General features: G+C 37.5%; 1 protein-coding gene across 1 annotated transcript in view; it reads right to left on the bottom strand.

Moving 5' to 3' along the window:
* The window catches only part of LOC105670391 (lachesin-like), a 67,834-nt gene that overhangs the window by 28,511 nt on the left and 14,175 nt on the right, over positions 1 to 25,148 (bottom strand). Inside the window, exons 2-3 of the mRNA XM_012363896.2 lie at positions 11,948 to 12,039; positions 2,067 to 2,173 (exon numbers count right to left, since the gene is read on the bottom strand). Of these exons, the coding sequence (XP_012219319.1) occupies positions 2,067 to 2,173; positions 11,948 to 12,017 (177 nt within the window). The 5' untranslated portion in view covers positions 12,018 to 12,039. The remainder of the gene's footprint in view (positions 1 to 2,066; positions 2,174 to 11,947; positions 12,040 to 25,148) is intronic.

The raw sequence follows: 25,148 nt of genomic DNA, 5'->3' as shown, positions 1-25,148 counted from the left end.
CAAACTTCCAGCAGTATTTGCATTTTCCTTAGAATATTCCGAATCCCGAAGCGAGGAGCTCTCGCGATTTCACGCGAGCGAGCAGGCGAATGCACGCATACACATCGGCAAGTTACACCGTGCGCCCATACTCTGACTGGTAATAGAAAACCGGATACCTGATCACGCCGTGGCTCTGTCATTACTCTCGTCTAATATATACGCGCGATAGTACGAGAATATCGTTTTACATTCGGTCGACAAAAAGAGCCATCATGTTTTCAAAGTGAAAGAAAAGGGCTTAATAATTTTCATGCTTTCTAACAACAAATGCACCATCAATCATTTTCATGCTTTTCAAGTACAAAGTTAATATCTTTCATATTTACGTCTTTTGCCAACAAAGAAAACACTGTTAATCTTTATTATAAAAGAAATCGGTTATTTTAATTTTTCTTTTACGAGAGAAAGAGCATAAACTTCGCGTTTTTCATTTATAAAAGATCGGTCTGCATAAAACGTCGGGCTTAATAATAACTATGAAAGCTCGCTCGATGTTCCAATCACTCAATGTAGAATTGTTTAAACAAAACATCGGTGAAACGAAATCGCGCTTGTGATGTCAGTCACCTCTCTGATTTGACTTTTAAATTCCCTCTTAGAGCGTAGACTATAAATGGAGAGGCCGTCTTTGATATTGTCTTCAGTAACGACAGATTTCTAGTACATCGCAATTGTACTTCATATAGATTTAATTACTAGTTCTCCGCTTGGAATTGTTTTATTAATTCACCAAGATAACGTTGTCATTTATTTGCATGTAATCAATGGGCTCGTTATGCCGCGCGTTTATTGAATTAATGATAATAATAATCGCACAATCTGCGTACGTGTATATATATGTGTGTGTATATGCGATATGCAACAAAGATGGAAACAGAGATACGATCGGGTTAATCCGGGAATAGAATGCGTTCGAATGTTGATATTTCGCTTCTACTTCAGCTGACTGCCGACAGAGATTCGGGATCAACGTGAAATGTAATCGGGTCTTCTATTCTACGGTTTACAGTTTCGTCGGATGTCAGATATGGATAGCCCCGGTCTACGGAGATCCGGGCACGTCTGACCGGCTACGAGCAAATACACGTCGGTTAGAAGCAACTGGTTATACTATAATGATATAACCAGTCGCTAGTTATACTGGTTTCTCTCCGTGGCGTGATGCAATTTGCGAACGTGCGAGGAGATACGGTAATGCGTAAAAAAGATAATCCCACCATGGTAGCGATACGGATAAAAGTGTTATTAAATTTCGCGAAGGCGCGAATTTGCGGCCGGTAATGGCGTGTGTGTTAAGTCGAGTTATCCCATCGTAAGGCGCCCCGCGCGATCGATGACGCGATCCGTAATACGAGATTAGCTTTATAGAAAGATTTTCGTTAATGCGTCGGGAGGGGAGAGTCTCGTAGCTCGTATCTTCTTATAGGCGCGTGTATCGATAAAAGTTCGCTATCCGGTCTGAAAGAAGAAAAGTCGGGCAAAGTGTGCGGAAAAATTCCTCTCTCGAGTTTTCCTCCGCTTTTAAGTGAGAATTTTGCGGATATCAAGATCGACTTTTACGTCCGCGAAAACCGTACGGATGGATTATTCAAAGCGTTAAATGTATCTTCCGTGTACTTGTCTCGTCGAGAATACTTTTTTTCATCGCAGACTCGCTTCCGCTTATAAAAAAAAATTATTTCCAGATGTAAAAATGTCAATCTCTTTATATGACAAATGTCGACGAATATTCGTTGTCCGTAATATGAAGTGATTTTAACAACGCGGTCTTCTGTTCCTTTATTCCGTCTTTTTTTTTTTTTTTTTTTTTGCTGTTACCGAATTTTCCGATACAATCATCTGACATTAACACGGCGTATACATGCCTGCAACAATGAAACTATATCTATACTACGGTGGAAGTTTGGCCTGGCAGCAGATATGACTTTTTAAAGGCGCATCCTTTCAGAAGTTAAGTGAGACCTCGCAAAGTTAAGCGGGCGTTACGACATCGCAGACACGCCGCCGCTTTTCATGCAACTTACCCTGTAACCGCCTAGATGTTTCACCAGACACGTAAAAGTGGCGTCCCTCCCGAGTGGCACGGTTAGATTGGTGATAGGGCCGGAGAATTCGGGTTGAAAAGCACCGCCTGAAACGATAAAATACGACGTTCGTGAAAAATACATACGCCATTTGCATACCGCTCCGCCGGCAATTTTTCGACGGCGATGTCAATTCGCCGTCGTGCAGAATGCACTTTATGGAAAGCGAATAAACGTCAGAAAGTCGAACGTACGCGACTCGGCAAAATGCGGAGACGCGTCTCGCGGTTGCAAATTAAATGCGTAGACGTGACGTCGAATTAGCGAGAATCGTTGCCATATGCGCAGCACTTAAGCGTGCTTCCATATGCGCGAATAACATTAATGACATTGCGGTTGCGTAGGTGATATCTTCTTCGCGTCTCTTTCACTCTTTAATAATTATTTTAAGGATTACCAAAGTAGCAAAGTTTACGAAGAAAATATCCGCCATAATCATTCCTCTACAAGTTTGTCTTTAAATATAATGTATAATATTTCATTGATTTTTTAATGTTATTTTTAGTGAAATAAAATTATCTACGAATATAATTAAGTGCTGGGTAGATTTTCTAGTATATAAATTATTTAAATAAAAATATTTTTTATAATAATTTTAAAATTGAACGACTGTATGGTTCGTATAATTTTCAGAGTAAATACACTCTTAATATACGAATTAAGATGTGAAAAGTTCCAATAAATGTGATATGATCAATTAAAATTAATTTATTCTATAAAAACATAATTCGTGCTGTGGAAAAATGTATATAGTATTATCTTCGTAATGTAAAACTATCCGTACAGCGCACGCAGTCGCCATAAATATTGCATCATACGCGATTACAGCTAACGCGCCGGCCTGTACATCTCCTTTTACTTTCTCATATTTTTCACATGTTCCAGGATTGTTTCGCAGCTGCACTACGGAATAAAACCTCTACGGAGCAATGGCGATAGCGTTCGATACGACGCGGCGGCCGCGTAAAATAAGGCGAAACGCGCGAAATACGCGATGCGTAACATATAAATCGCTTTACTGATATATACGCGAAATCGAGGATGCGGAATGTACGCTTATAAACGCATAGAGATGTACCTGGTTCCGTACTCCGCTTGTCGAATTTCGCGTTTCATCTTCCGGCGGCGCATCCGCCTCGGATAATTTATTGTCAAATATGAGCGTCGCTTAAATGCGCGTGACGTCAGATGATTTTTATGTCTCGTCAGTGAACTAACCGCTGTTTGATGACTCGCGCGGAGCGAATTGAATTTAATCTTGTATCCGGTAGCCGAGTATCGCGTCGAGCTGGTTATCTGGTAGTTTACAGAATAATGACGTAGATGTTGATTAAATTAATCACTTTGGAGAGGGAGAGAGAGAGAGAGAGAGAGAGAGAGAGAGAGAGAGAGAGAGAGACAGAGGGAAGCGAGTTCGACACGACCTGGCAATACTATTAAACGCATTTTCCTTCACAAACAGATTTTGCGCGAGTGAATAAAAAACGACTTTACAAAAACACCGTTTTCATATTTTACGATCCCCGCATAATAAGCTACTTTGGTCCTTGAATCCGTACGTCTGGAAACATTATATATGGAAAATGCACTGCTATGTCCAGTGGTTTCAACAATGCCAGCAAGATGCGCGCGTGCGCGCGATAATATTTTCGCATGAATTTTTGCTAAAAGTATCCGGCAGTGTAATGAGGTAAACAGGACAATGATACTTCTGCAGAAATTTCTGTCCCAGCTGCTGCATAAGCTACTCGATTTAGAGATTTTTATATTCTGTAATATGCAAGATTCGCCTGCGTAACTTCGCATCATGGAGACGCAACAACATTTACCTGCTAATTGAATAAACTAGAAAAAAGCCACTCGATGTATTTGTCGTGCTATAAAGGGAGCGCTTATTTATAAAATTAATTAAATTTTTCTTGACGTAATTTCATTAATTGCTTCTGCTTTGCAGAAATATGTACATGAATCACGGTTTTATTTTTTGATGTTACAATTAATATCAATTACAAAGTATCAATTACGTAATTACCGCTGACAAGAAGAAGCGTAGGAAGTTATTAAACAATGAAAAGGGAATCCGCGATATTAAATTATGGTAATCAACTTGGTCTGCAGTCAAGTTGTCACAAGTTTCTCCATTTCATGTGGTTAAAATCGTACAGAATCACACTCGATTTCAATAGAAAAAAGTTTTAAAGTGAGATTTCTAAATTGAATATTTTTAAAGCAATCTTCATGATTGTCATTGATGCGGATAGCGCATTGTGTGACATTGATTAGAAATATAACACAAATGGATGGACGATAATTTCGTTGCAATTTGAATTAATTTTCAATTATTCCGTTTGATATTATACATTGTGTAGGACATTCAAAATTCGAAATTAACCAATCCTAAATTAACATACCAAAAATCACTACGTAGAACGAAAGTGTCCATGTATTATATCCACTACATATGTATATGTTAAAGAAGAAAAGCTATTATTACAATATATGTATATATGCAATCTACATTTCTGACAAAAGCTTTTTCAAGACTGCATTGGTTAATTTTGCTGTCATCTGATCCAAATGTAACAATCTTATCTGTACGCAATGCAATTAAAGCGATAAGCGATTAAAAGCAAATTATAAAACGGAGTAGTTGTTGTGGAACGTCATATACGTCAGACAAAAGAAAATTCTCGAGATAGGAAAATCCTCGGAGAGAATGCGACGAAGGAAATAACGGTAAAGGAGCCAGTAAGAGAGTCTAAGAAGAAGAGACAAGCTTGACCTATTTATCTCATAACAGGAATAATAGGATCAAGAAGTATTATAAGCAACAGCGACAATCACCATGGACCGCCTAGCACCCTGCTGCCAACGGTAATGCGGCTTGATACGAGAGTACTATGTTAAAAGTTAAAATGTAACTCCGAAATGCATAAACCGAGCCGCAGCCATTCGTTTCGCAAAAGTAATGTTCGCAATTAAGGCGCGACGTAGCGCCATGTGCACGGTTTTAATTATTTTGTGAAAAGAAGTTTTCTTGTAAAACTGTGTAATGTAGAATGTTACATTTACGTAAATTTCATTAGAAATTTAATTTTTACTCATGCTAGCATATGATTAAATAATTGAAGGACCGAGAAACTTGAACTATGATATGAGAGAAAATTGTAGAGAAGAGCAAAAAGAATCCGAAAATGTTAAGAATTGAAGTACATTAATTTTCTTTATAAGTGTGATATTGTTCTAAGCTTTTAATCGAAGGCAGACCGCAAATTGTTTCAAAGCGGTAAAATCCGGAAATTGACAATATCTCAATCGCATTTTTCAAAAAGTGAGCAAAGGACGAGTGTTGAAAGAAATATTTTACTACATCACTTTAGAATTTGTCATTAAATATAGTATCATACATTCATATTTCCACACTTTGCTACATGAACAGTAGCAAACTGACTCGCCAAATTTATTATTCCTTTTAATAGATTAAATAATTTTCAATCTTGCAAGCCAGAATATGAATATTGTTTAAAAATGAATAAGTATATTATAATTATCAAATAAAACCTTTCTACATTTTATAATCTGTCGTTTATACGCTATGTGCGCTCTGTGTGCTTTTACATAAATTTATTCATATTCATACGCTATGATGAAAGCATAAGCGTTGTGAACAAAAGATTTATGCTCGAAGGCTGTCGCTGCGTTAATTTTTCACCAAATTATGGCCTTTTAGAAATTTGACGCTTCGTTTATAAATGAAAACGTGCATCGTCAACATTGCAACAGCAAGTGCACGGAAGACCGCGGTCCGGAAACTTTGAAAATTGCAAATACCTTATTATCGAAACTTGTATCGGGAAAAAGTAAGTTGTTATGGATATTAAATATCGTAAAATTCTTCGCCGCGCACCGGAATTTACGGACCGTAGCCGAATTAATAGCTTTCGCTGCTCGACATACAATCCTTTGCGCATAACAAGCAGTCTTATTAATCCCAGCGCTGTAAACTCTTTGTCGCTGCTTCGAGATAATTCGGGCAATTTTCACACTGGAGCTTTCCATTATACGAGGACCGGTTTTCGTTAACACCGTTATAGTGACAGTTCAGCTCCGGAATATTACGAAGCTACCGTTCATTTTTTTATACATTTTGTAAATTGTCTTTCCATTTTTCGATATCAATAGTGATATTTTATTTAATTAAATTATTGTTAAATTAAATTTGCTCTCAAAAAAAAAAATAAATAAATAAAATGTGTCTTTTGTCATGGGTGTACCCGCCCATATGTTAATATTATCTTTAATAAATATTGGTAAATAAATTAAAATAACAAGCAAATATGTGTCCGCGTATGCGGTATATTTACTATGAAATGGATACGCGAGCAGAAACACATACATCGGAAAATAAACAACTGATAGCAGAGAAAGAAAAATAAACTATCGATTACCGCGATGATTTGAGCAATTTGTTTCATAAATGGCATCGCATCGCGCAATTATTTACTTCCTATTGGTCAAGCGTTATTTGACAATAATTTTGCGCATCATTTCGTGTACGCGCACATGCAAACGATGCAAAAGCGCGTATTTGATGAAATTCATGCAATACTAATAATCATTCGGAAGAATATTCGTTTATCAATGATTATTAGTTAACGCTTGTCAAGCGTAATATTTTGATATATTGTTTTCGATTTCTCAATATGTAGTGTTTCTCGTTACTTTTACTTCATTTCACTTTTATTACTTTTGTTGCGTAAATATATTTTTCATCGGACACAGTAAGCATAAAAAACTTGTCTCCAATTTTTCTATTATGAAATTATGAACTTGTCGATATTTGCTTATATTCAATATCCAGTGTTAAATTTTTGTAAATTATAACAAGAGACATACGAAACATTGATTGTGGAGACAAGTCGAATCAAATTTTATATTAAATGGAAATTATTAATTATAAATTGTTAACTTAATTAACATATTTCACAGCTTTATGTGACATTTGTACATTTAATTAATTGTTAAAAAGGATCTTAATGCTTTTCACAAAATTGCGCCACAGATATGCGATAAACTAGATTTACTTCGCATTTTCCGAGATTTCTCATGCACCGGAAATTTGTTCCAAATAAACTTCATACGATTTACTCTATTTACAGGTGCCGCGCGTGTAATCGAGCATCCGGAGCATTGACTAAACTATCGCTGCAATGTATCAATTCAGGTAATATTAACTACACGTTTAACTTGTTAAGCTAGAATGCATTTTGCGCACGCTCGCCAAGTATATGTAGTGACAGCCTCGTCCCTTGTATGCGTCATATCATGACGTAACGACAAAGTTGAAATGCTATTAAAAATATTTCAAATTTCTAGCTCTTTCCTATTAGTCGAAAATACATCAAAAATACATGTGTGCATATAGCATACGTGATTTATTATTTATAATGAAGTTGATTTATTTGTCTATTTTAATCGTAAGAAATAATTTCTATAAAAGGATGTAATAGGATTTCTAAAGAAATAACATAAATAGTTTGATATACAGTATCTTTATGCCTTTTACGAGCTAAACGCAACGTAACTTAATACCTTGCACAGAAGAGAAAGATCGTGTAGTCAGTCTTGGCGTTGCTTGCGCGCCTGCAAACGCACTTTCCTCCTTCGCGAGTGGCCAAAGTAAACGGCCAAACAAGCAAACAGACACTCTACAAATCTCGTCACCCAACAGCCACCACCACCCGCACGTAACTCTGCCCGGCTAAAGAAATATTCGCAAAGTCGATTCTCGACGGAAAGTCGTTCCGGAGTTTCAGCGTTTCATTTTTCTCGTTTTGTATCCTTTAGCTCTTTTTCCCTCTCTCTCTCCTTTTGAGCCTGTTTTTTTACTCGATCTTTTTTCTTTTTCTTTGCTCCACTATTCATGTTACTACAATTCAGTATGTGTATATATTTTTAATTACTTTTTAATTTTGATTAATTTTGTAGTAAGTTATTTGTTTTTGGACTAAATTTTTTTCCAATATAGTAAAATACGTATTTAATAATTAAAATTAAAAAAGTTATTTTAAAAGTTATTTTAGTGAAAAAAAAAGTCATTTTGGCTAATTGGGTTTAAAAATGTGTAATTAAATTTTGATTATTAAATTACGCAGCATCGAAAAGTAGAAAGTAATTTGTCATATAATCAAATTTATATGACATTAAGTATACAAAGCACAAATATCTCAAGTTTGATGCAAATATAAGGAAAATCTGTCGTTTAATTACATTCAGTTTAATCTTGTATCTGTTATAAAATACATTTTGTTTTCAAAACAATTATTTTTCTAGTACTATTGTTGGATCCCCTTCTTTCCCTTGCTCTCTTTTCCTCCTTTTCTCCTTTTGCATTTTTCTTTCTCCACGGTTTTCTCCCGGTCTCAGTTTTCCGATTGTCTCGCAAAAGCGGCTTTGCCTATCGTAACGAGACGTTCGAGGCGAGTTTTGTCGCGATTCGACGGCGGTGCCGGTAATGCAAAACATAAGCGGAAGAGCTGGGCTTTATGCCGACGGGCGCGGCGCTAAATTCATCGGGACGCATAAATGCGAGGGCTGAGGATGGAATGCAGCCGCATATGTAAAATCCTCTCGTCTTCTGAAATCGTTACTACGAAAATCATTCTTATACGAACGCTAGAAAATATTTCATGCAAAATGCAGCAAACCTTGCACTTTTAGATTTGGAATCAAATTAATTCTCTCGTTGCTTAGAATTAAGTTAAGTGTACTCTTTCAATACAATCTTTTGGAATAAATTTGTCTTGCAAAGGAAAAGGAAAGAGACTTTGAAAAGTTGATGAAAGATATGCTGCAGTTGTGACGAAAGTAGCGTACCTTGGATTAAATGAAAAAATTCTAAATAGAATCGGGAATTTGCATCGCGGTGTCGCCTCATCAATGACGTCACCCGTCTCGAGGAAAGCCGCGTAAAAGAAGGTCCCGTTTAATTTAACTCAATTTATTCTTCCGTTTGCCCGTCTTTGAATGGCTACCCCTCTTCCATTCACCCTTCGTTAAGCGGCCGATAAGCGGAAATTCCTGATTGGCCGAATGCTGCCTTTCTATAGTCTGCACATTTCAGCCCTTATTTATCTATTTCAGCGTCACGCGTTACCCCTCGATATTCGACGTACATATAATGAAACATCTCACGTTTCTCCCGATAAACTCTTCACATCCTATTCGTAATTATTGCTTCACCGATGCCGCCTCGCCAAACTGCTCTAGTTATCCGTAATTTGAATGCTACAGAGCTGCTGGAGCTCTATTTTGAATAGAGTTTGTTTCAAAACTATTCGACACAATCGCTATTATGTACGGAAAACATTTCTTGTTCACGAATAATAATATTTTTAATATATTTTGCGATTCTAGAAGAACTTTGTTATCTGGCATTTAATGAGCAGAATATTTTAATATATTAAAAATAGCTTTTTTGTGTGTAATATTTGTATGATTGGACTTTGAGTATGAAGGGAGCCATATTTTTGCCAACCTGATATTTCAAAAGTTAAGTTTAAAAAACTTGTCGCTAAAAAATATCTATCTCAAATCGAAACAAGCTTCGGTAATTTTGGATCACGTATAATTATTGGAATATCGGATATTTATACTCTTGTTCTAGAATTACGTAATCCTTCGTATGCGAAATATTTATAAATCGTAGCTTATATTAAATTATCAAAGCTAGAAAGGAAATATATATTTAATGCACAAGGAATTGTGCATTTGTCTCTCATCATTATTTCTTTCATGTGAAAGAAGATGTGATAGAAAAAAAAACGTTTCGTGTATTATTTACTATTTTTACCAAGAATAAGTTAGCGTTTTGAAATATAGCTTATCGATTCCAAAGTAAGTTGGCATTCCTTGATTCATTTTACAATATTTGAAAAATCCAGAAATACAAGGTTAAAGATAGATTGCGTAAAGTGTGACCCTACCTTTCTTCACATATATTTCAAGCGCTGCAAATAATAGAAATGTATGTCGAAGAATTTTTAGACGGAAGGATTTGAAAGGGGTTAAACAGATTTTAATGGATTAAAAGGAATTTCCGTGACAATTCCGCGTCGAGATCACGATGCAAATTGGGCAATTTACGATAGAACGGAAGAATGCCGGTCGTTAAGAGGACGCATATCGGGTGCAGGTGTCACGGCGCTTGCCTGTTTGCGAGAAATGGATCCGCAAAGAATATCCAGGAGCGCGCGCGCTAGTTTTCCTCTAGGAAATCTTATTTACTTGGCGAGAACGCGCGGGGGAGGGAGGTCGACTGAAATTGAGTGACGTCAGTAATCAAATGCCATTCACCTGTTATGAAGACGTTTCGCCTCGGTGAAAATTATCATGCGAATGCGCGACTGGAGGAAGTGATAAAACCCTGATAGTTTGCGAAATTTTCTTGTCTACGTCAAACTATAATATCCACCTATCTTTTCTCGCAGTTCGCCCGTCTGCCGCCCCTTCCGTCATCGCTCGTCTCTTACGGCATCTGCACTCTTTATTAAAATCGTAACCTTTTATTTCCCCTCGCGGACATTACCTTGTATGTTTCAATCGTCTATTTAGCTTTTTAACAGACGTTTTTAGTTATTCAAGACAAAGGATGATAAATTACATTTGATCTTATATACATCGACAAAGCTTTCTAAATTTGCATCTTTACTTCCGCATACAACTCAATTTTTCTTATCATTTTTTTACCTTGTAACTCGTTAAAATTTCTCTTTTTTTTTCTTCAAACATTTGTGATTTAAAAATTACTAACGTCCGTGTGTACGTGTGTATAAGTGTGTTCGTATAATAATTTATTAATTTACACAAATATATATAATGGTGAAGAAATCGATAGATGATTAATATGACATCCAAAATAATCCCAATTAAGTGATTTATTAATTAATCATTGCTATCGATACTCGAACATAGAACCGTTAACTATACTCTGCTTTTCCATTAAATTTAAAACTGCTTTATTTCTGTTTCTGAAATAAACTCCACTTGGAATGAACGGAAAATCTATTTGCTGAAGCTTAATAATTCGCAAAACCTTTTAGCTTTTAATACTAAATATTGTCACAATTAGATTTATTATATTTAGAAATCTGCGCTGCAACAAAGTTGATTCGCTTCATACATTTATCTACTGTATTATATTCAGATAATTTGGCTTGGTATTATAGAAAAAAAATATGCGCGATTCTACCTGTACGGATAAGTAAAATGGAATGAGCTGTAATATGCGTGTTTTAGCGGAACGGCGAACTTGTTCGTTTTATCCGGTGCACGCGTTGGTATTCAGAAAAAGTAATATCTCACCGGAGTGGAAGGTCGTAAGGCCAATATCACCGTATGTCGTGCCGTGCAAGTGTGCGTTTCAAAAGCGGATTAGTTCCGACATTGTATTTACAGGTGGTTGTGCGCAGCGAGCGGCTTAGTTGCAAAATTGCCCGTATACAGTGCGATATATATCTCATGGCCCTCGTATTCATCGGGTTTGGCGGCTCTCGAAATCTGCAAACGAGAACGTTTGTTCTCGCGACGGGCATCTGCTCTCGTCCTCGGTATTCTAATATCGCGGGATCAGTCGGTGATCCGCGAAGGGGAATTTCGCTAAATTAATCTTATTTTTTCCAAAATCCCCTTCGATCCGCGCTCCGTTACCGCAAATTTTAGGATTATCGTACAGCTTACGTACAGATTATCGTATAAATTGGTCGAAATTTTTTTACTTGTGTTTAATTTGCAAGCGACGCAGAGACGATGAGGTTACTTACCAAAGATATCGTTTGGATAGATCAGAAGCGCCAGTAACACCATTAAAAGGGCTTTTTGCCGATCCACCATTTTGCCACAATCATGGATCCAGCTGAAACATAAATTATATTATTATATAACATTGCAAAGAGTGCATAACTTTATTTTACATTTTGTGACTTTTCACACATTTTTATTTGCAATGCATGTCATGAGATTTTTTGTTGTAATTTATAGTTTTTTTATATGAATATATATCGAGAGGCATTTTGTATGAATTGTCACAGAAGAATTATCATCTTTTGTACCGAAAACATTACAACTCTCCCGCATTGTTACATTATTAATTAATAAAATACTGAATACACTGCATAATGCATGGGCAAAAATGAGCAAAAATTTAATGAGAATCGCTAGTAATTAAACACGTTATGTCAGATAATTATAGGTACAATTTATTCTGTGTATTCTTTTGATGATTCGTGTATAAATTATCTACTGATGAATGTAATTAAATGAATCCATCATATTCTCTCACTCGTATTCGACGATCAGAAATTAAATAAATCGCAAATTACAAAGAAAAACTAAAAGTTATTAAATAACAAATACTGTCTCAAACGCACTTATCGAATATCGACATATTGTTACATATTATTAATTAATTTTATTTAACTTCTATATTATAAATGGCGGATTAAAATTTCATAAAAAAAAGCAAAGAATTGATAAATTTTAAACATTAATCCCGTAAAATCCCGTTAACAATACTGTATGTTATTGACTCGGACAGTCACAGATCGCGACTGAAATAAAAATAATAAAGTAAATATAGAGCAGATAGGATGGAATATATTACTGACAAGAGCATTAAAGTCGCGTCAACGTCTGCAACGGTATTCCACAGGGATATTCCTTATCCTTTCATCTAGACTTTGCGTAAAGATCAAAACGCGCATCCGCCGCCCCTTCCGGTTATATTGGGATGATGGCGACCCGTTTGTTTCCGCGATATTACATCAAGGATCAAGAAAGAAATATAATACATTGTAAGGATCATGGAGGAGACTTTCAGTATATGTATTACAATATATACCATGCGAGAAATTTTAATCTTCGATTGTGATGTAATTCTGTTTTCTCGTGTAGCAAGATCGACAGAAATTTTCTGATACATCTAAAAATCCTATTCTCGATATATAAAAATCGTCATCAGACCATTACGATTGCCTTAACAGTTGAGCTCTTTTTAATATTAACGATTTCATATCCTGATATCACAATGTGTGATTCATGGAGATTTGTAGAAATAATTTTTATGGTTTCAATGACGTTGCAATTGCAACGTCATTAGAACGTCATAGAATCAATCGTCATAGAATCAACGTCATAGAATTAATCGCACCGAAGTAAAGATAAAAAATTGAGATACGTAGATATGAAAATTCAGCGCGGCAATAACATCGCCTTTAGCGACCTGGTTGGCGCGTTGCAGGCGTTAAACGCCAATCAGGCAAGTTTCTCTTGTGCAGCAGCACACTGATAACTCCATTACCTGGCGCAACGTAGCTAGCAGACTTGTTAGACACTTCGAATCATAATATTAAATTGATGTGACACTCATATCGATCTTCTTGCAGTTACGTTTATAATAGCGACGGTGACGTCCATCCATCTCCTTTCATTTTCAACGCTCAACGAGTTAACGTAATTGAACTAACAATCAAATTCAATCATAGGTCGGAAACATATATATATATATATATATATATATATATATATATAATAACATAGGTCCTTGGTGTTATTTAAATATTGTTATATAACACAAAATTACGACAATGTTTGTGCAGATATGCACATTTATCGCATTATTGCTTTCAAATAATTTTATTTAAAACATATAATTGATTTGCCGAATCTCGCAACTTACGTTTACGTTTCTAATTCAAAATGTGACTAACGTGTTAAAATTCATGATATTAGATTTACTTTTCTTTGCTTTTTAAACGTAAGGATTTGGAGCACGTGATGTACAGATGTATGATTACTTCGCGGAGAGCGAAGAGCCGTAGAACCTCAAGCACCGATCGTATCCACGCTGTTGCGCACGAAAGAGAAGTCGTCGCGCAAAAGTTTGTCCGCGACAACTTTGCGACAGAAAACGGCGGAAGTTAGGTACATTTATCGCTTCCCACTGCCGCGCGCACGCAATACGAGCCAAGTGTATTCGTCATGTGGGCGCGTGGTCGCGCGACAGAAAACGGAATCAAGTCGCAGACCCGAGAGAGCGAGCGAGCCTTTCCGCTTCGCCGCGGCGTGCAATAGCAGGCGCGGTCTTGCCCGACAAGTTTCGAATGTGATGAGCGAAAAGGCGAGGCGATAAAACTTGACACCGTTGCGGTGCAAAGTTGGCGAAATGTCCAAACTGCCTCTCTCGTTCTCTCACCTTCTCGTGCGCGCGGAATTTGCAACTTCTGTAGGCGCGTACGAGTATTCAGTGTAGTTGCGGTAATTGTGGCGAGAGCGAAGAGAGCGCAAAATTTCCTACACGTAAGATGTTGATGGAGAAACAAGCGGGACTGGTGCGTGAAATAAAGAGTGAACCGGGCATTATTTCTGCGAAATAATAAAAACGATAATTTACGCCTGAAATATTATTGTCGATGACGTTATTATGGCACGGGCGATAGAAATAACGGCGGCTTACCCCTATTTTATACTGTATTACAGTGCGACGTGGCTCCCGGAGCGAAGAGCCAACGCTTGCGCTCATATACTACGGATGACGTGACTTTATTCAAAGCGGATTCCGTCGTTTACTCGATACACAGGCCAAAGTAATATCGAGTTTGGATTTCGACTAACAAGAGACCGGCACGAAAAGGCGACTGGCAAACGACGAGCACCCGCGTAAACAATGCCATCGAGTAATTAGACGTATACGAAACGATTCTTCTCTGAGAGGAATAGACAGTCGTGCGCGCGCGGGGCCAGGCGCTCGCCGTGGAAGACGAAGCGTATTGTTTTACACGGGTTTAAGACGACAATTCGAAAGCAGAACGAAGACGCGCCTCTTTGTCTTGACGTTGCGCTTTTATGCATTCTGCGGAAATTTTCAGTTTAGACTCTTGAAGATCGGCCCCGCTCACCCACTTTCGTTCAACTCGGTCAGCATTGTGGCGGCAAAATACTTGCGTTATTATTTACGTTTGTTTGAATTATGAACGCGGAAAAAACGACTGTAATGAAAGCTGCATATCACCGTCGCGAGATATAAATAATATTGTTGACATCTACGCGCCCCTTATATATCGCTTCTTAAATAATATTGTCTGCATAACCGTGAGAATTTCCTCGAGGAACAGCTGAGAGTAGCGTAACGAAGGGACGATACGTTCGACCAATCGCAAATTATTGGGGATCTGTGAAGTATTAGAGTAACCTCACAGTGGTTACAGTCCGTGATTAGTCAGACGCGCGGAGCTAAGCCCAATCGTGTACACCTGAGTTCGGTAATTTACGGCCAAGCCATTATAACATTTATCGCGCAAGTACATGACACTTTCATACGAATTACCACATTCGTAATTGAGGGGATAATGATCCGAGGGAGACCTGTCGCAATTTTAAAAATTGGTTTATCTTATAACTATTACTCTCTCTCTCTCTCTTTTTGTCGCATATACCTATTTATAAACATGTGAAATAGATTTAATGCAACGTTTGTTTTAATCCCACGACAATCGAAACATTCTCTTAAATAATTTATAGTTTTTTTTGTAACTATCTGTGTGAAATTTTTATTTAAATCATTTGCACGACAGATGAATTAGCAAACCGCGAAAACAAAACAGAAGCCATTCTGGAAATTATATAAGATTATTATATACTATGAATATTCCACGATATAACAACTTCAAATTTAATCTAAAATTCTCTGGATCCCGCAAAGTTTCCTTCTAATGAGTTCATTTAAACGCATAAAATTCAGATCTTCCTAATTGCAAAACTTTTAGATGCACATAGCTGGAAATTGAACCATACTGCAGTTCATATGATAAATGCGTCCATAACTTGAATGCATCTCCGTTACAATTCGGAGTAACGAACGTCTTGTCGCGATAAATTCGGGTTCCGTTCGATTATCTTTTCATCTAATTATCCGTAAGCGTCTCGCAAGGTGCTCGACCGGTGCAACGGCACAAAACGTTTTTACGCGGCAGTCTCGTTACGTGAAAATCAAATTATTCCCGACAAAAATTTGCCGGCTACTACGAATCATAATGAAAAAAATCGCCGGCGCGTATCATGTCGCCTTAATGCGATCTACGTATGTAAAGTAACGTCATATAGAGCGTAACCGCGTGCGGATACGAGCAAATGGTTTTTACAACGCGGGCATTATGGCGGTTGTAATTCTTGCGGCCCTCCTCGCCGCGTCGCCGCGCGACGGCGGAACGGCGCGGCGCGGCGCGGTGGTGCACTTGCACAAGAAACTAATCTGCATTCGAAATTTCATCCTTGTCGAATGTGAAATGAAATTTCCAGCGCGCTGACGTTGTCGAGCGGCGCGCGCGTTAATTCAAGGAAACACCGACGCGAAGCGTTCGCCTCTATCAGAAGTAGTTATCCGTGCGTTTAGGATTTAGTGCCTTTTTTTCTTCGCAATCTTGTGTCATGTGCAAATGTCTATTTACGCAGCTATTGGCGATTCACTCTCAAGAAGAGTCCCCGATACGGGATTACCGAATATCGGATTCGAGCAATTCAACTTCTCGTCGTTGACCTTGTTTTAGATTTTTCTTTTATGCAAAGTAGAAGCGGCTTTTTCCCCTTTTTTTTCCCCCTCGAATGTTTTGCAACTGCTGCGGTTGCTAAGAAACCGCCGGAAGATGTCAATTTGAGTTTAGTGTTAATAACCACCGAGTAACCACTGGAACATATTAAGTCGCGCTTATACGTGTTGAAACTCTCTTAGCCGCTGTGGTTTTTTGAGGATTTCGGTGCTCCGTAATTTTGCGCGTGTAAATTAAATTCGAAAAACGAAGAAAACTTTGTTCAGCGTATGATATTATATTCTCGCGAAAATAGAGATAGTTGAAAATATAAATTTAAATGGATGGAAAGCATTAAAAAAGTCCAATTTAATTCATATTATTTTAAACAAAAAATATTCTGTTTATATTTTTATTGCAATTTAAAAGAATTTAACGATAAGTAATAGAATCTACGGATATTTGCTAAATTATATAAAAATATGGTGGAAAAAGGCGCGTAATATTTGATTTTTCGCGCGCGGCAAAGAGATTAATCTGAATTTGGTCGGATCCGGCCACACTTTGTCGCGCGACAAACAATAAGTAACAATAAGTAAGCTGAGCGATGGTTAATTTGATGTCATTTCGCCGGCGTGTCGTGCCGACGACGAAGCTCTCTGATCGCAATTTGTCCGTGAGAGCTTTCACCACCGTCGTAAATGGTGGGAAAAGAAATCGCTCCCATTGCCGCTCGCCCGACGGAAAGTTTCTTTTTCTAATGAAGAAAGGAGTTCGCGGAGCGAGCTGCATCCGTTTTAACAAAGTCCGTTCGAAAGGAACTCTCATTTTCTGCGCGCCGCCCGCCGATTCAATACGCAACGCGGAGAATTGCAATGGAGCAAGAGTGTTTCTTAATTCGATTCCTTTTAAAGGGGTAAAGAAGGGGGCGGGAGCGGACATGCAAACCGCCATTCAAACCCTATTCGACTTGATAGGCCGCGAAGAAACTGCGATCAAATTCAGCTCCGTCAAAAGTAATTAATTAACCTGTTTGTGCGCCGAGAATCAATTACGGAAGACGTTACAACTGCTTGTTTGGCATCGCTACATTTTGCTTAATTTCCTCTTGCAATATGTTTTTTTCTTACATAGTTAAAAATTTAAAGTTACGTTTAAAAGTTTTTTTTTTTTTTTTTTTTTTTGACGGAAATAATATAAATTTCACACATGTACATGTATGTTCATATTACTTAAACTTAATTTATATAATAATAAAATTCACTTTAGTTGATTAAAGAACATAACTTTTCGCTATTTATTGATCTTTGTACAGCTTAATGCGCGAAAAATCATTTGAAATTGATCAAAGTAACTTCGTTAAAAGGATATTCCGGCGATTTTCATATAACTTGTATGTATCTCTTTGCAAATTGTCGGTTCTTCAGAAAAGTTTTATATCAAGAAGCGCACTTTTATGCAGTAAGTAGACATTATCCTCCTATCTCGGCAGAGGATTAAATGTTATCTTTCGCATCCCCGTCGGATCACGAAGTCGTCGCCGCGTGTCCCGCTCTTGGGGCGCGGGGCAAGATGAATGAAGATTCGGGTAACGAATACGGCGTCGGTAGGACCCCTTTTCCTCCTTCCGTTTTTATTATCAGTTACTGCTTTCAAGAGGGAGCGAGCACTCGTTTCGACCCTGTTGCCGCGACGAAAGGCCTGCGATAAAGAGAGCAATGACTATCTCCCGCGATATTACGAAAGGGCTAGTATCGTGGCAACAGACGTTCTCGGGCACTGATAAAGGATGGGTGGGATGCAATCCCCTCGTGTCTTCAGGTTCATCGGCCGACGATGGGTCTCAATGCTTTCCGCCCCCGCCCTCTCTCTCTCTCTCTATTTCTCTCTCTCTCTTCTATTTAAGCCCTATCGTACGCCCCGGGAAAATAGTTTTGAGAACTCGGCGGTACGCACGATATGCGCGGAGATTCCGCGCGAAAAACCCTGTTTTTATCTTTCCCTGCTCTCCCTTTAACGACAAAGATCAGCAGTGTCGCAACGATAACTCGTGGCGGATAATCGCGCCTGCTCGTAACTGAAGATTAGTCCTTTGAGTCATATTTGAACAGAATTAAATTATTCTATGCAGACGCGTGCAAAAGAATGCAGCATACAGAGCGTAGCAGAAGTTGTGTTCTTTGCTATTCGCAATAATTTTTTTTCTTGATAAAAATTAATAATTTTTACTATAATATTAAGCCCGCTTTAGACAGTCTATTATTCCTGATAGAATTCTGAATAGAAACTTATTTATTTATTTTATGTAATAAAAGAAATCCGAAGAATCGGAACGCACACAAAATATATCACTGATACATGTTTGTAATACATTATAATACATAGTATATTTTTCAAATATTGTAATTTTTACACGGCACATAATACAAATACAATTCCACTCTCGAATTTTATCGCAAATTATAAATCATCTAAAACGAGCCTTACGCGTTAATTGTTTAAAAGTAAGAAATAAAACACATTGTAATACAAGGGAGAGTCAAAAAGTAACCTTAATATTTACAGTCCCTTTTTACTGCCATATTAAGGTACCACTTAAATTACTTTTTGACTCTCCTTCGCAGTATCGCATTTCTTCTCGAAGTAAATAACAAAGTAAAATTAAGAAGAAAAGACAGTTGAACCGCGCAGATAAATATCCTCTCGGCTGGCATACAGCACCTGTACACGCTCCTGTATCAGCTGCACCGCGCTACAATTTTAGCGTGGTAAAGCGCGGTCATCCCGCTTAATGGCGTCGTCGGCGTAAGTGCGTCGCGGAAGTGCAGAAAGGCATAAAGCGCCGACGGCCGAGTAGAAAAAACGTCAGAAAGATACGACTCATAAGACTTCGTCTAAATCCATACAATATCGCTTATCGTATATCGGCAATCTTCGACGACCTGATAGCAATAGATATTACTTTGTACTGCGTCTTATGCGTAGTCTTTCTCTTGTGTTTGCCGGAACTTCCGTTTTCCTCGATGCATTTATTGCAACTATATCGACGATATGGAGATGTGGAAAGCTCGCGTTTTCAGAGAATATGCATTTTACAATGAATTGTGCACTGAGAATTTATAATTACGCGATCAAATGATATGCAAATTCACTCTTCGATGCAAAGCAGTTCGATATTAGTTTTAAATACGTTTACGTACGCAGTCCATGCGGGCACGCGTTTTACCGGGATTCATCACTTCGCATTTAGACCCCTGAATTACAATCGAGCACTTGCATGCCCGGTAAGAAAAAGACTTTATCGATTGTACTATGCAAATGTGAATGTGCTCGACAACGTCCTACCGTAACGTTCCGCTCTCATTAACATGACAGATTCATGTAAGACCCTAAAAGATTCATGACGATCCTAACATTCCTGAATTGCCGTTCGTTGGCAGTCGAAAAAGCGACATGACAATTAAAACGCTTATAATGTCAGTTATATCACGACTTGAATTTTAATGTATAATTCGAAAACTATCGACTATTTCAATATTTTAATTACGACAGAATTTTTTTCGGAATAATTAAAATAATATTGTCAAAGTTAATTCAAGTAGATATTAGAGATTAATTTAGATACTAAAATTGAGATGCATTTTGGCACGCATTAGTAATGCTCGTGTACGACAAAAACTAAGTAAATTCCGTATAATAAACTGATATGCAAATGTATTTAGTGTAATATTAAAATAAATCTTTTGCAATCTTCCGAATTTTAATTTCTGGGCCACGCTTCTGTAATACGACGCGAACGTTCGCCGTCCAAATTTGCCGTTTAAAAGCGTAAAAACGCGCGCGGCTGGAAAACGCGGCTTTAATGCCCGCGGAATAATAACTCCCGCCGCTGAAAATAAATCGTACAAAAGACCGTACTGCGTCCTATCCGCGGAACCGTCGCCTTGTCTTTGACGTTTCTGACTAATGATCCCCGGCCCCCCTTTCCGCCCTCTTTTCTCTCTCTCTCTCCCCCTCTTTCTCTCCTCTCGAGAGCCTGAAGTATTATTATATTCCGAGTATAATGATTGATTGATTAATGCGGCACAAAATTACAGAAACCGGTCAGATTTCCCATTTAAACTCCCGCTCGTGAGGAAAACTCGTAATAACTTCTCTCTGGCGAATTGAATGAAACCCTAATCGTTGTATGTAACACGCAAAGTGCCACATACAGAAACAATGTTACGTCTCACGACTACAGACTTTCCGACAAATTTCAAGACAATTTTTTTCCCAGCGAAATTTTGGGATTGAAAGTGTAAAAAGAGAGAACAGTACTCGAGACAGATATATCACAAAAACAAACGAGAGAAAGAGAAAGAGAGAGAGAGAGAGAGGAGGGTGCTCGTAGTCCCATAATGGAGCAGGACTTCGCTTCTCGAAGAAGTCGTGTTCGATCTCGGAAAGTTTTCAGGACTTCCCGCCCTCTTCTTTCACACACGCGTCGGCTGTTCGCTCGTGGTAGACTCGCCACCTTCTTCACGCTTCCGCCACCGCGTCCTTATAATTCAAGAAATATATCGCCGCTATAGCTACTTGCATCCTATTGCACACCTTTCACCTTTCTTAGCCTTTTCCCTTTTCTGTTCCTTGAACAATGTGCCAAAACTTTCCGGCGATACGGCTTAGATTTACAAATGAATTGCCAAGTATGAACATACCATAAATACAAAGTGCGATAAAATCGTCGTGCAAACGGGAAGGAAATAATTTTTATGTGGAAAAATATATCTAAGTTAAAATTGTAGAATAATGGTTTTATAGAAAATTATCTTTCGAGACAAACAATTTTGAATATTTCCTTTCCAAAACAATATCATTTTTCCGTATAAATAAATATTTCAATTGTTTTTTTTTTTTTTTTTAGAAAATAACAAGTTGTGTTTTCTGTTAATATCATGTTACAAAATTACGCAAAAGTTATGTTAGTTAAATCGCGAGTATTGGCAGAGAGAACATAAAATTCCTAAAAATTCGAGCTCTGTTACAATGAAATATTTCGCCGGGCAGAAAATTAGCACGAATTAAGCTGCCCGTTTTAAGCGGGTCGTGTTCAAGCTCGATCATTGATCCTCGTACGAGTGACAGGGGCTGCTCTTGACAAGCCGTAAGTCATTACACCGAGTGGCCGCCTTTAAATTGTCCTATTTCTAAATTCGAACCCGAGGTACATATATTTCACCGGTCGAAAATTCTGATCTAGTCTCTCTTTCGTGACTAGATCGTCACGGAAACTCGTAAGAAATTAAAATTTTTTCGCAGAGCGCGAATAGCCCGGACGGGGCAGGTTTTCGTTTTTTCCACGCGACAACGTCGGAAATGTCGACGTTGAATCCTAATTAAATCTCGATGTTGTTTAACGAAGGTCGTACACTGAGTATTAAAACTCACGTGTCACAGAGAGAAAGGAGGAGGGCAATAAAAAATTCACTCACTAACTGGACCGCAATTACAGACGAGACAATTACATGCGAAAGCGTTGCATTAAAGCTCGTATTATTAAATTTTAATTTTTACATTGTGAGATTTGTTTTTACGCGGATTTGCGATTTGCACTATGGACGAATATTCTCTAAAGAATCTAGATAATAATGTTCAACGTTTTCAGCTTCGAGAAGAGAGTTAGTAAATGAATTTGCTAGTAGAAGCCAGTTGAGTAAAATTATGCAAAAGTCTCAAATTACTATGTGTATTATAAATTTCTCTGCGATGCGAAGTATTAATATTTCCACTAGATATTTAAATTTTGAAATCTATTTTATTGTATACATGTTTGATTTCTTTTGCATGAAAGTCACGCGTGACCCAGGAAGCAAAATCAAAAAATCATTATTGCGTAACTAAATTAAACACTTAACCAAGATTATTTAAGTTTTTCAAACGTGACGCCACAAGCGGAAATTGCATTTGAATTTCCGCAAATGTTCTCTAATGTAATCGTCCCCATTTTGCAGATAATTCGCACGCAACAGATGAGAAAAAGTACGCTACTGAAAATATTCACCTTGCAATGTTTTAATTGCTTCCCCACTTTTCGTCCCCTCGCGTAGAGGTGGCGGTAACAGGGGTCTGTCGCCTCCGGGTGAAATAAAAGCTTCATGCTCGCGGAAGCTCGAGTACGAGCGGTGTTTGTCGTTTCGGAAAAATAAAGTCGTAACGCTTTGAACCTTTACGCGCGGCATGCAACGCGGCGCAATGACGGCCAGAGAAATCTAAGAGAAAGAGGCTTTAACGCAGGAATGGTATAAGGTATAAATTTCTACACATGAAGAATATTACATTGCACATATTGCTTTTTTTCTCGAAAATGCGTGATTTTTTTCCAAATTTTTTGTTTTACAACGCGAAATGGCCGATGCAAAATATCGATTCAATTTTACTTAACTTTTTAATTTACTAAAGTGCTTTCATTTTGTTAATTTCTCTGTTAGCTAGTATTTAAATTGAAAATATGGAGACAGTTGTGTCTGATTAAAAAATTTAACGTTTTAAATCTGCTTACATTCTCAAAGTAAACAGTTTCTACAAGGCCGAGCATTCTTTGCTTCTAAAATGATATGAACGTGTTGGACTTGGAAGAAATACGCTTAAAAAATTGCAATATATATAAATAATTCGCAAAAAATCAGATAATTCTATATATTTTTAATTCTATAAGTAAACCTTTCGGAACAATTATATAAATTAATGGATTAAAAAATTACTCCTGTCACAAAAAAATATGATTCTTCTTAAGATAAATTTAAAAAATTGCTCAACATATGCAACTTAACATATATTATACGCATTTCTGAAACAAAATTTAAAATTAGCGATTCTGCAAACAATAAAAAAATGTAACAATGCTATAATCATATGATTATTGACAATTTGGTATTACGAAATAAAAAATATAATCTCAGTGCACAGCAAGAATTCATTTAATTGCCATTCTCTTTATGTGAAAAACTTATAAAAAGAATGAGATTTCTTTCGAAAAAAGACACGTTCATTTATAGGATGGCGATCGGATTGCGGTCCTGAAAAACCGGGACGAGCAGACGAGCTTGAAGACTCTCTTAAATTATCGAAATCCCGTACACGCGGTGTACACACGACACGCGGTAGTCTGCTGACTTTTCGAAATTGTAGGCGGGCGCTGCCGCTCTCGCCGGCGTAAAATAAATCAGAGTACAGGGTGAGAGATCTAGCCGACGATATATTCCGGCACGTCGGGTATATTCCCTTCCTTAAGTTCTCGTTGCCCCCGTACCGCCGCCGACGCCGACGCGCCTCTATAGATTTGGCTCACGTCGAAGTCAGAGTGCGGCAAAGGAAAGAGAGAGAAGGAGAGGCGGGAGGAGGGAAGAATAGAGAGAGAGAGAAAGAGAGAGAGAGAGCCCACGCGTCTTTCCCCATAAATCTCCGAAGAATTCCTTACCTACGGCAACGATACGCACGACTCGACGTTCCCGTTTCGCTCGCGGAGCAAACGCGAAAGTTAAGCGTCTTCCAATTATATCGATATGATCGTAAAGTCAATAATTGAAGTAAAGTCTGAAAAAACTGTTTTAAAAGTTATAGAGAAAGATTTTGTTTTGCTAAAATTGAATTTGGTATTCCTAAAATAATAGTTTGTGAATTTTTTCATGAAAATAGTCGTGTAAATCAATAAAATTGACTCTTTATTGACTTATATTTCTTTTGTTTTTATCTTGACATAAATATTTAATACTATTTTATTTGTAAATTTAAATTTATTTTATTAAATATAAAATAACGAAATAGGTATTTCGTTATTTCATATAATATCTATTATGTTTGTTGCGTAAAAACATACAGAACTTTTATAATATTTAAATATGAGTGCAATTGAGAAATGAAATAAAAAGTTGCTGTACGATTGATTAATTTCACTCATCATCTTTGAGCGATAGGCAAGAAGCGCGCATTTTTCGAAACTTGTAAAAACAAGTTTCGTTGAAGCTGTAACCGTGTCTGCAGGGTTGCTATCCCCGGAGAAAAATATATTACGACCATTTCTCACCATAAAATGGCGTGAATTGTGGCCCCAACAATCGTTTTGCGGTTATAGAGATTATGCAAATATAGTCTCGCCGACTATAAACTATGGAGAATTTAACAATTTTTCACCATGCGACGCACTCGATCTTGCCTGCGCTTTTATAGCTAAGCATCGTATAACAATGACGACATAAAAGGATAACAGGATCTTTTACATTCCGTTCTTAGTAACGTCGATGCAGGAAACAGCATAAATAAAATAAAAAAACCGTGGAAAATTTTAAATAAACGTATAATGAAATTATCCATTGTGTCGTTAGTTTTTTAAGCTAATAATGTGCATCATAATACTCGCTATAATTTATTCATGATCATAGAGCTGAATTAAAATTTATTT

The sequence above is a fragment of the Linepithema humile genome, chromosome 3, assembly GCF_040581485.1.
Source record: "Linepithema humile isolate Giens D197 chromosome 3, Lhum_UNIL_v1.0, whole genome shotgun sequence".
In the NCBI taxonomy this organism is placed as follows: Eukaryota; Metazoa; Arthropoda; class Insecta; order Hymenoptera; family Formicidae; genus Linepithema; species Linepithema humile.
The sequence above is the reverse complement of the archived record's forward strand: the minus strand, read 5'-3'. Positions and strand labels throughout refer to the sequence as shown.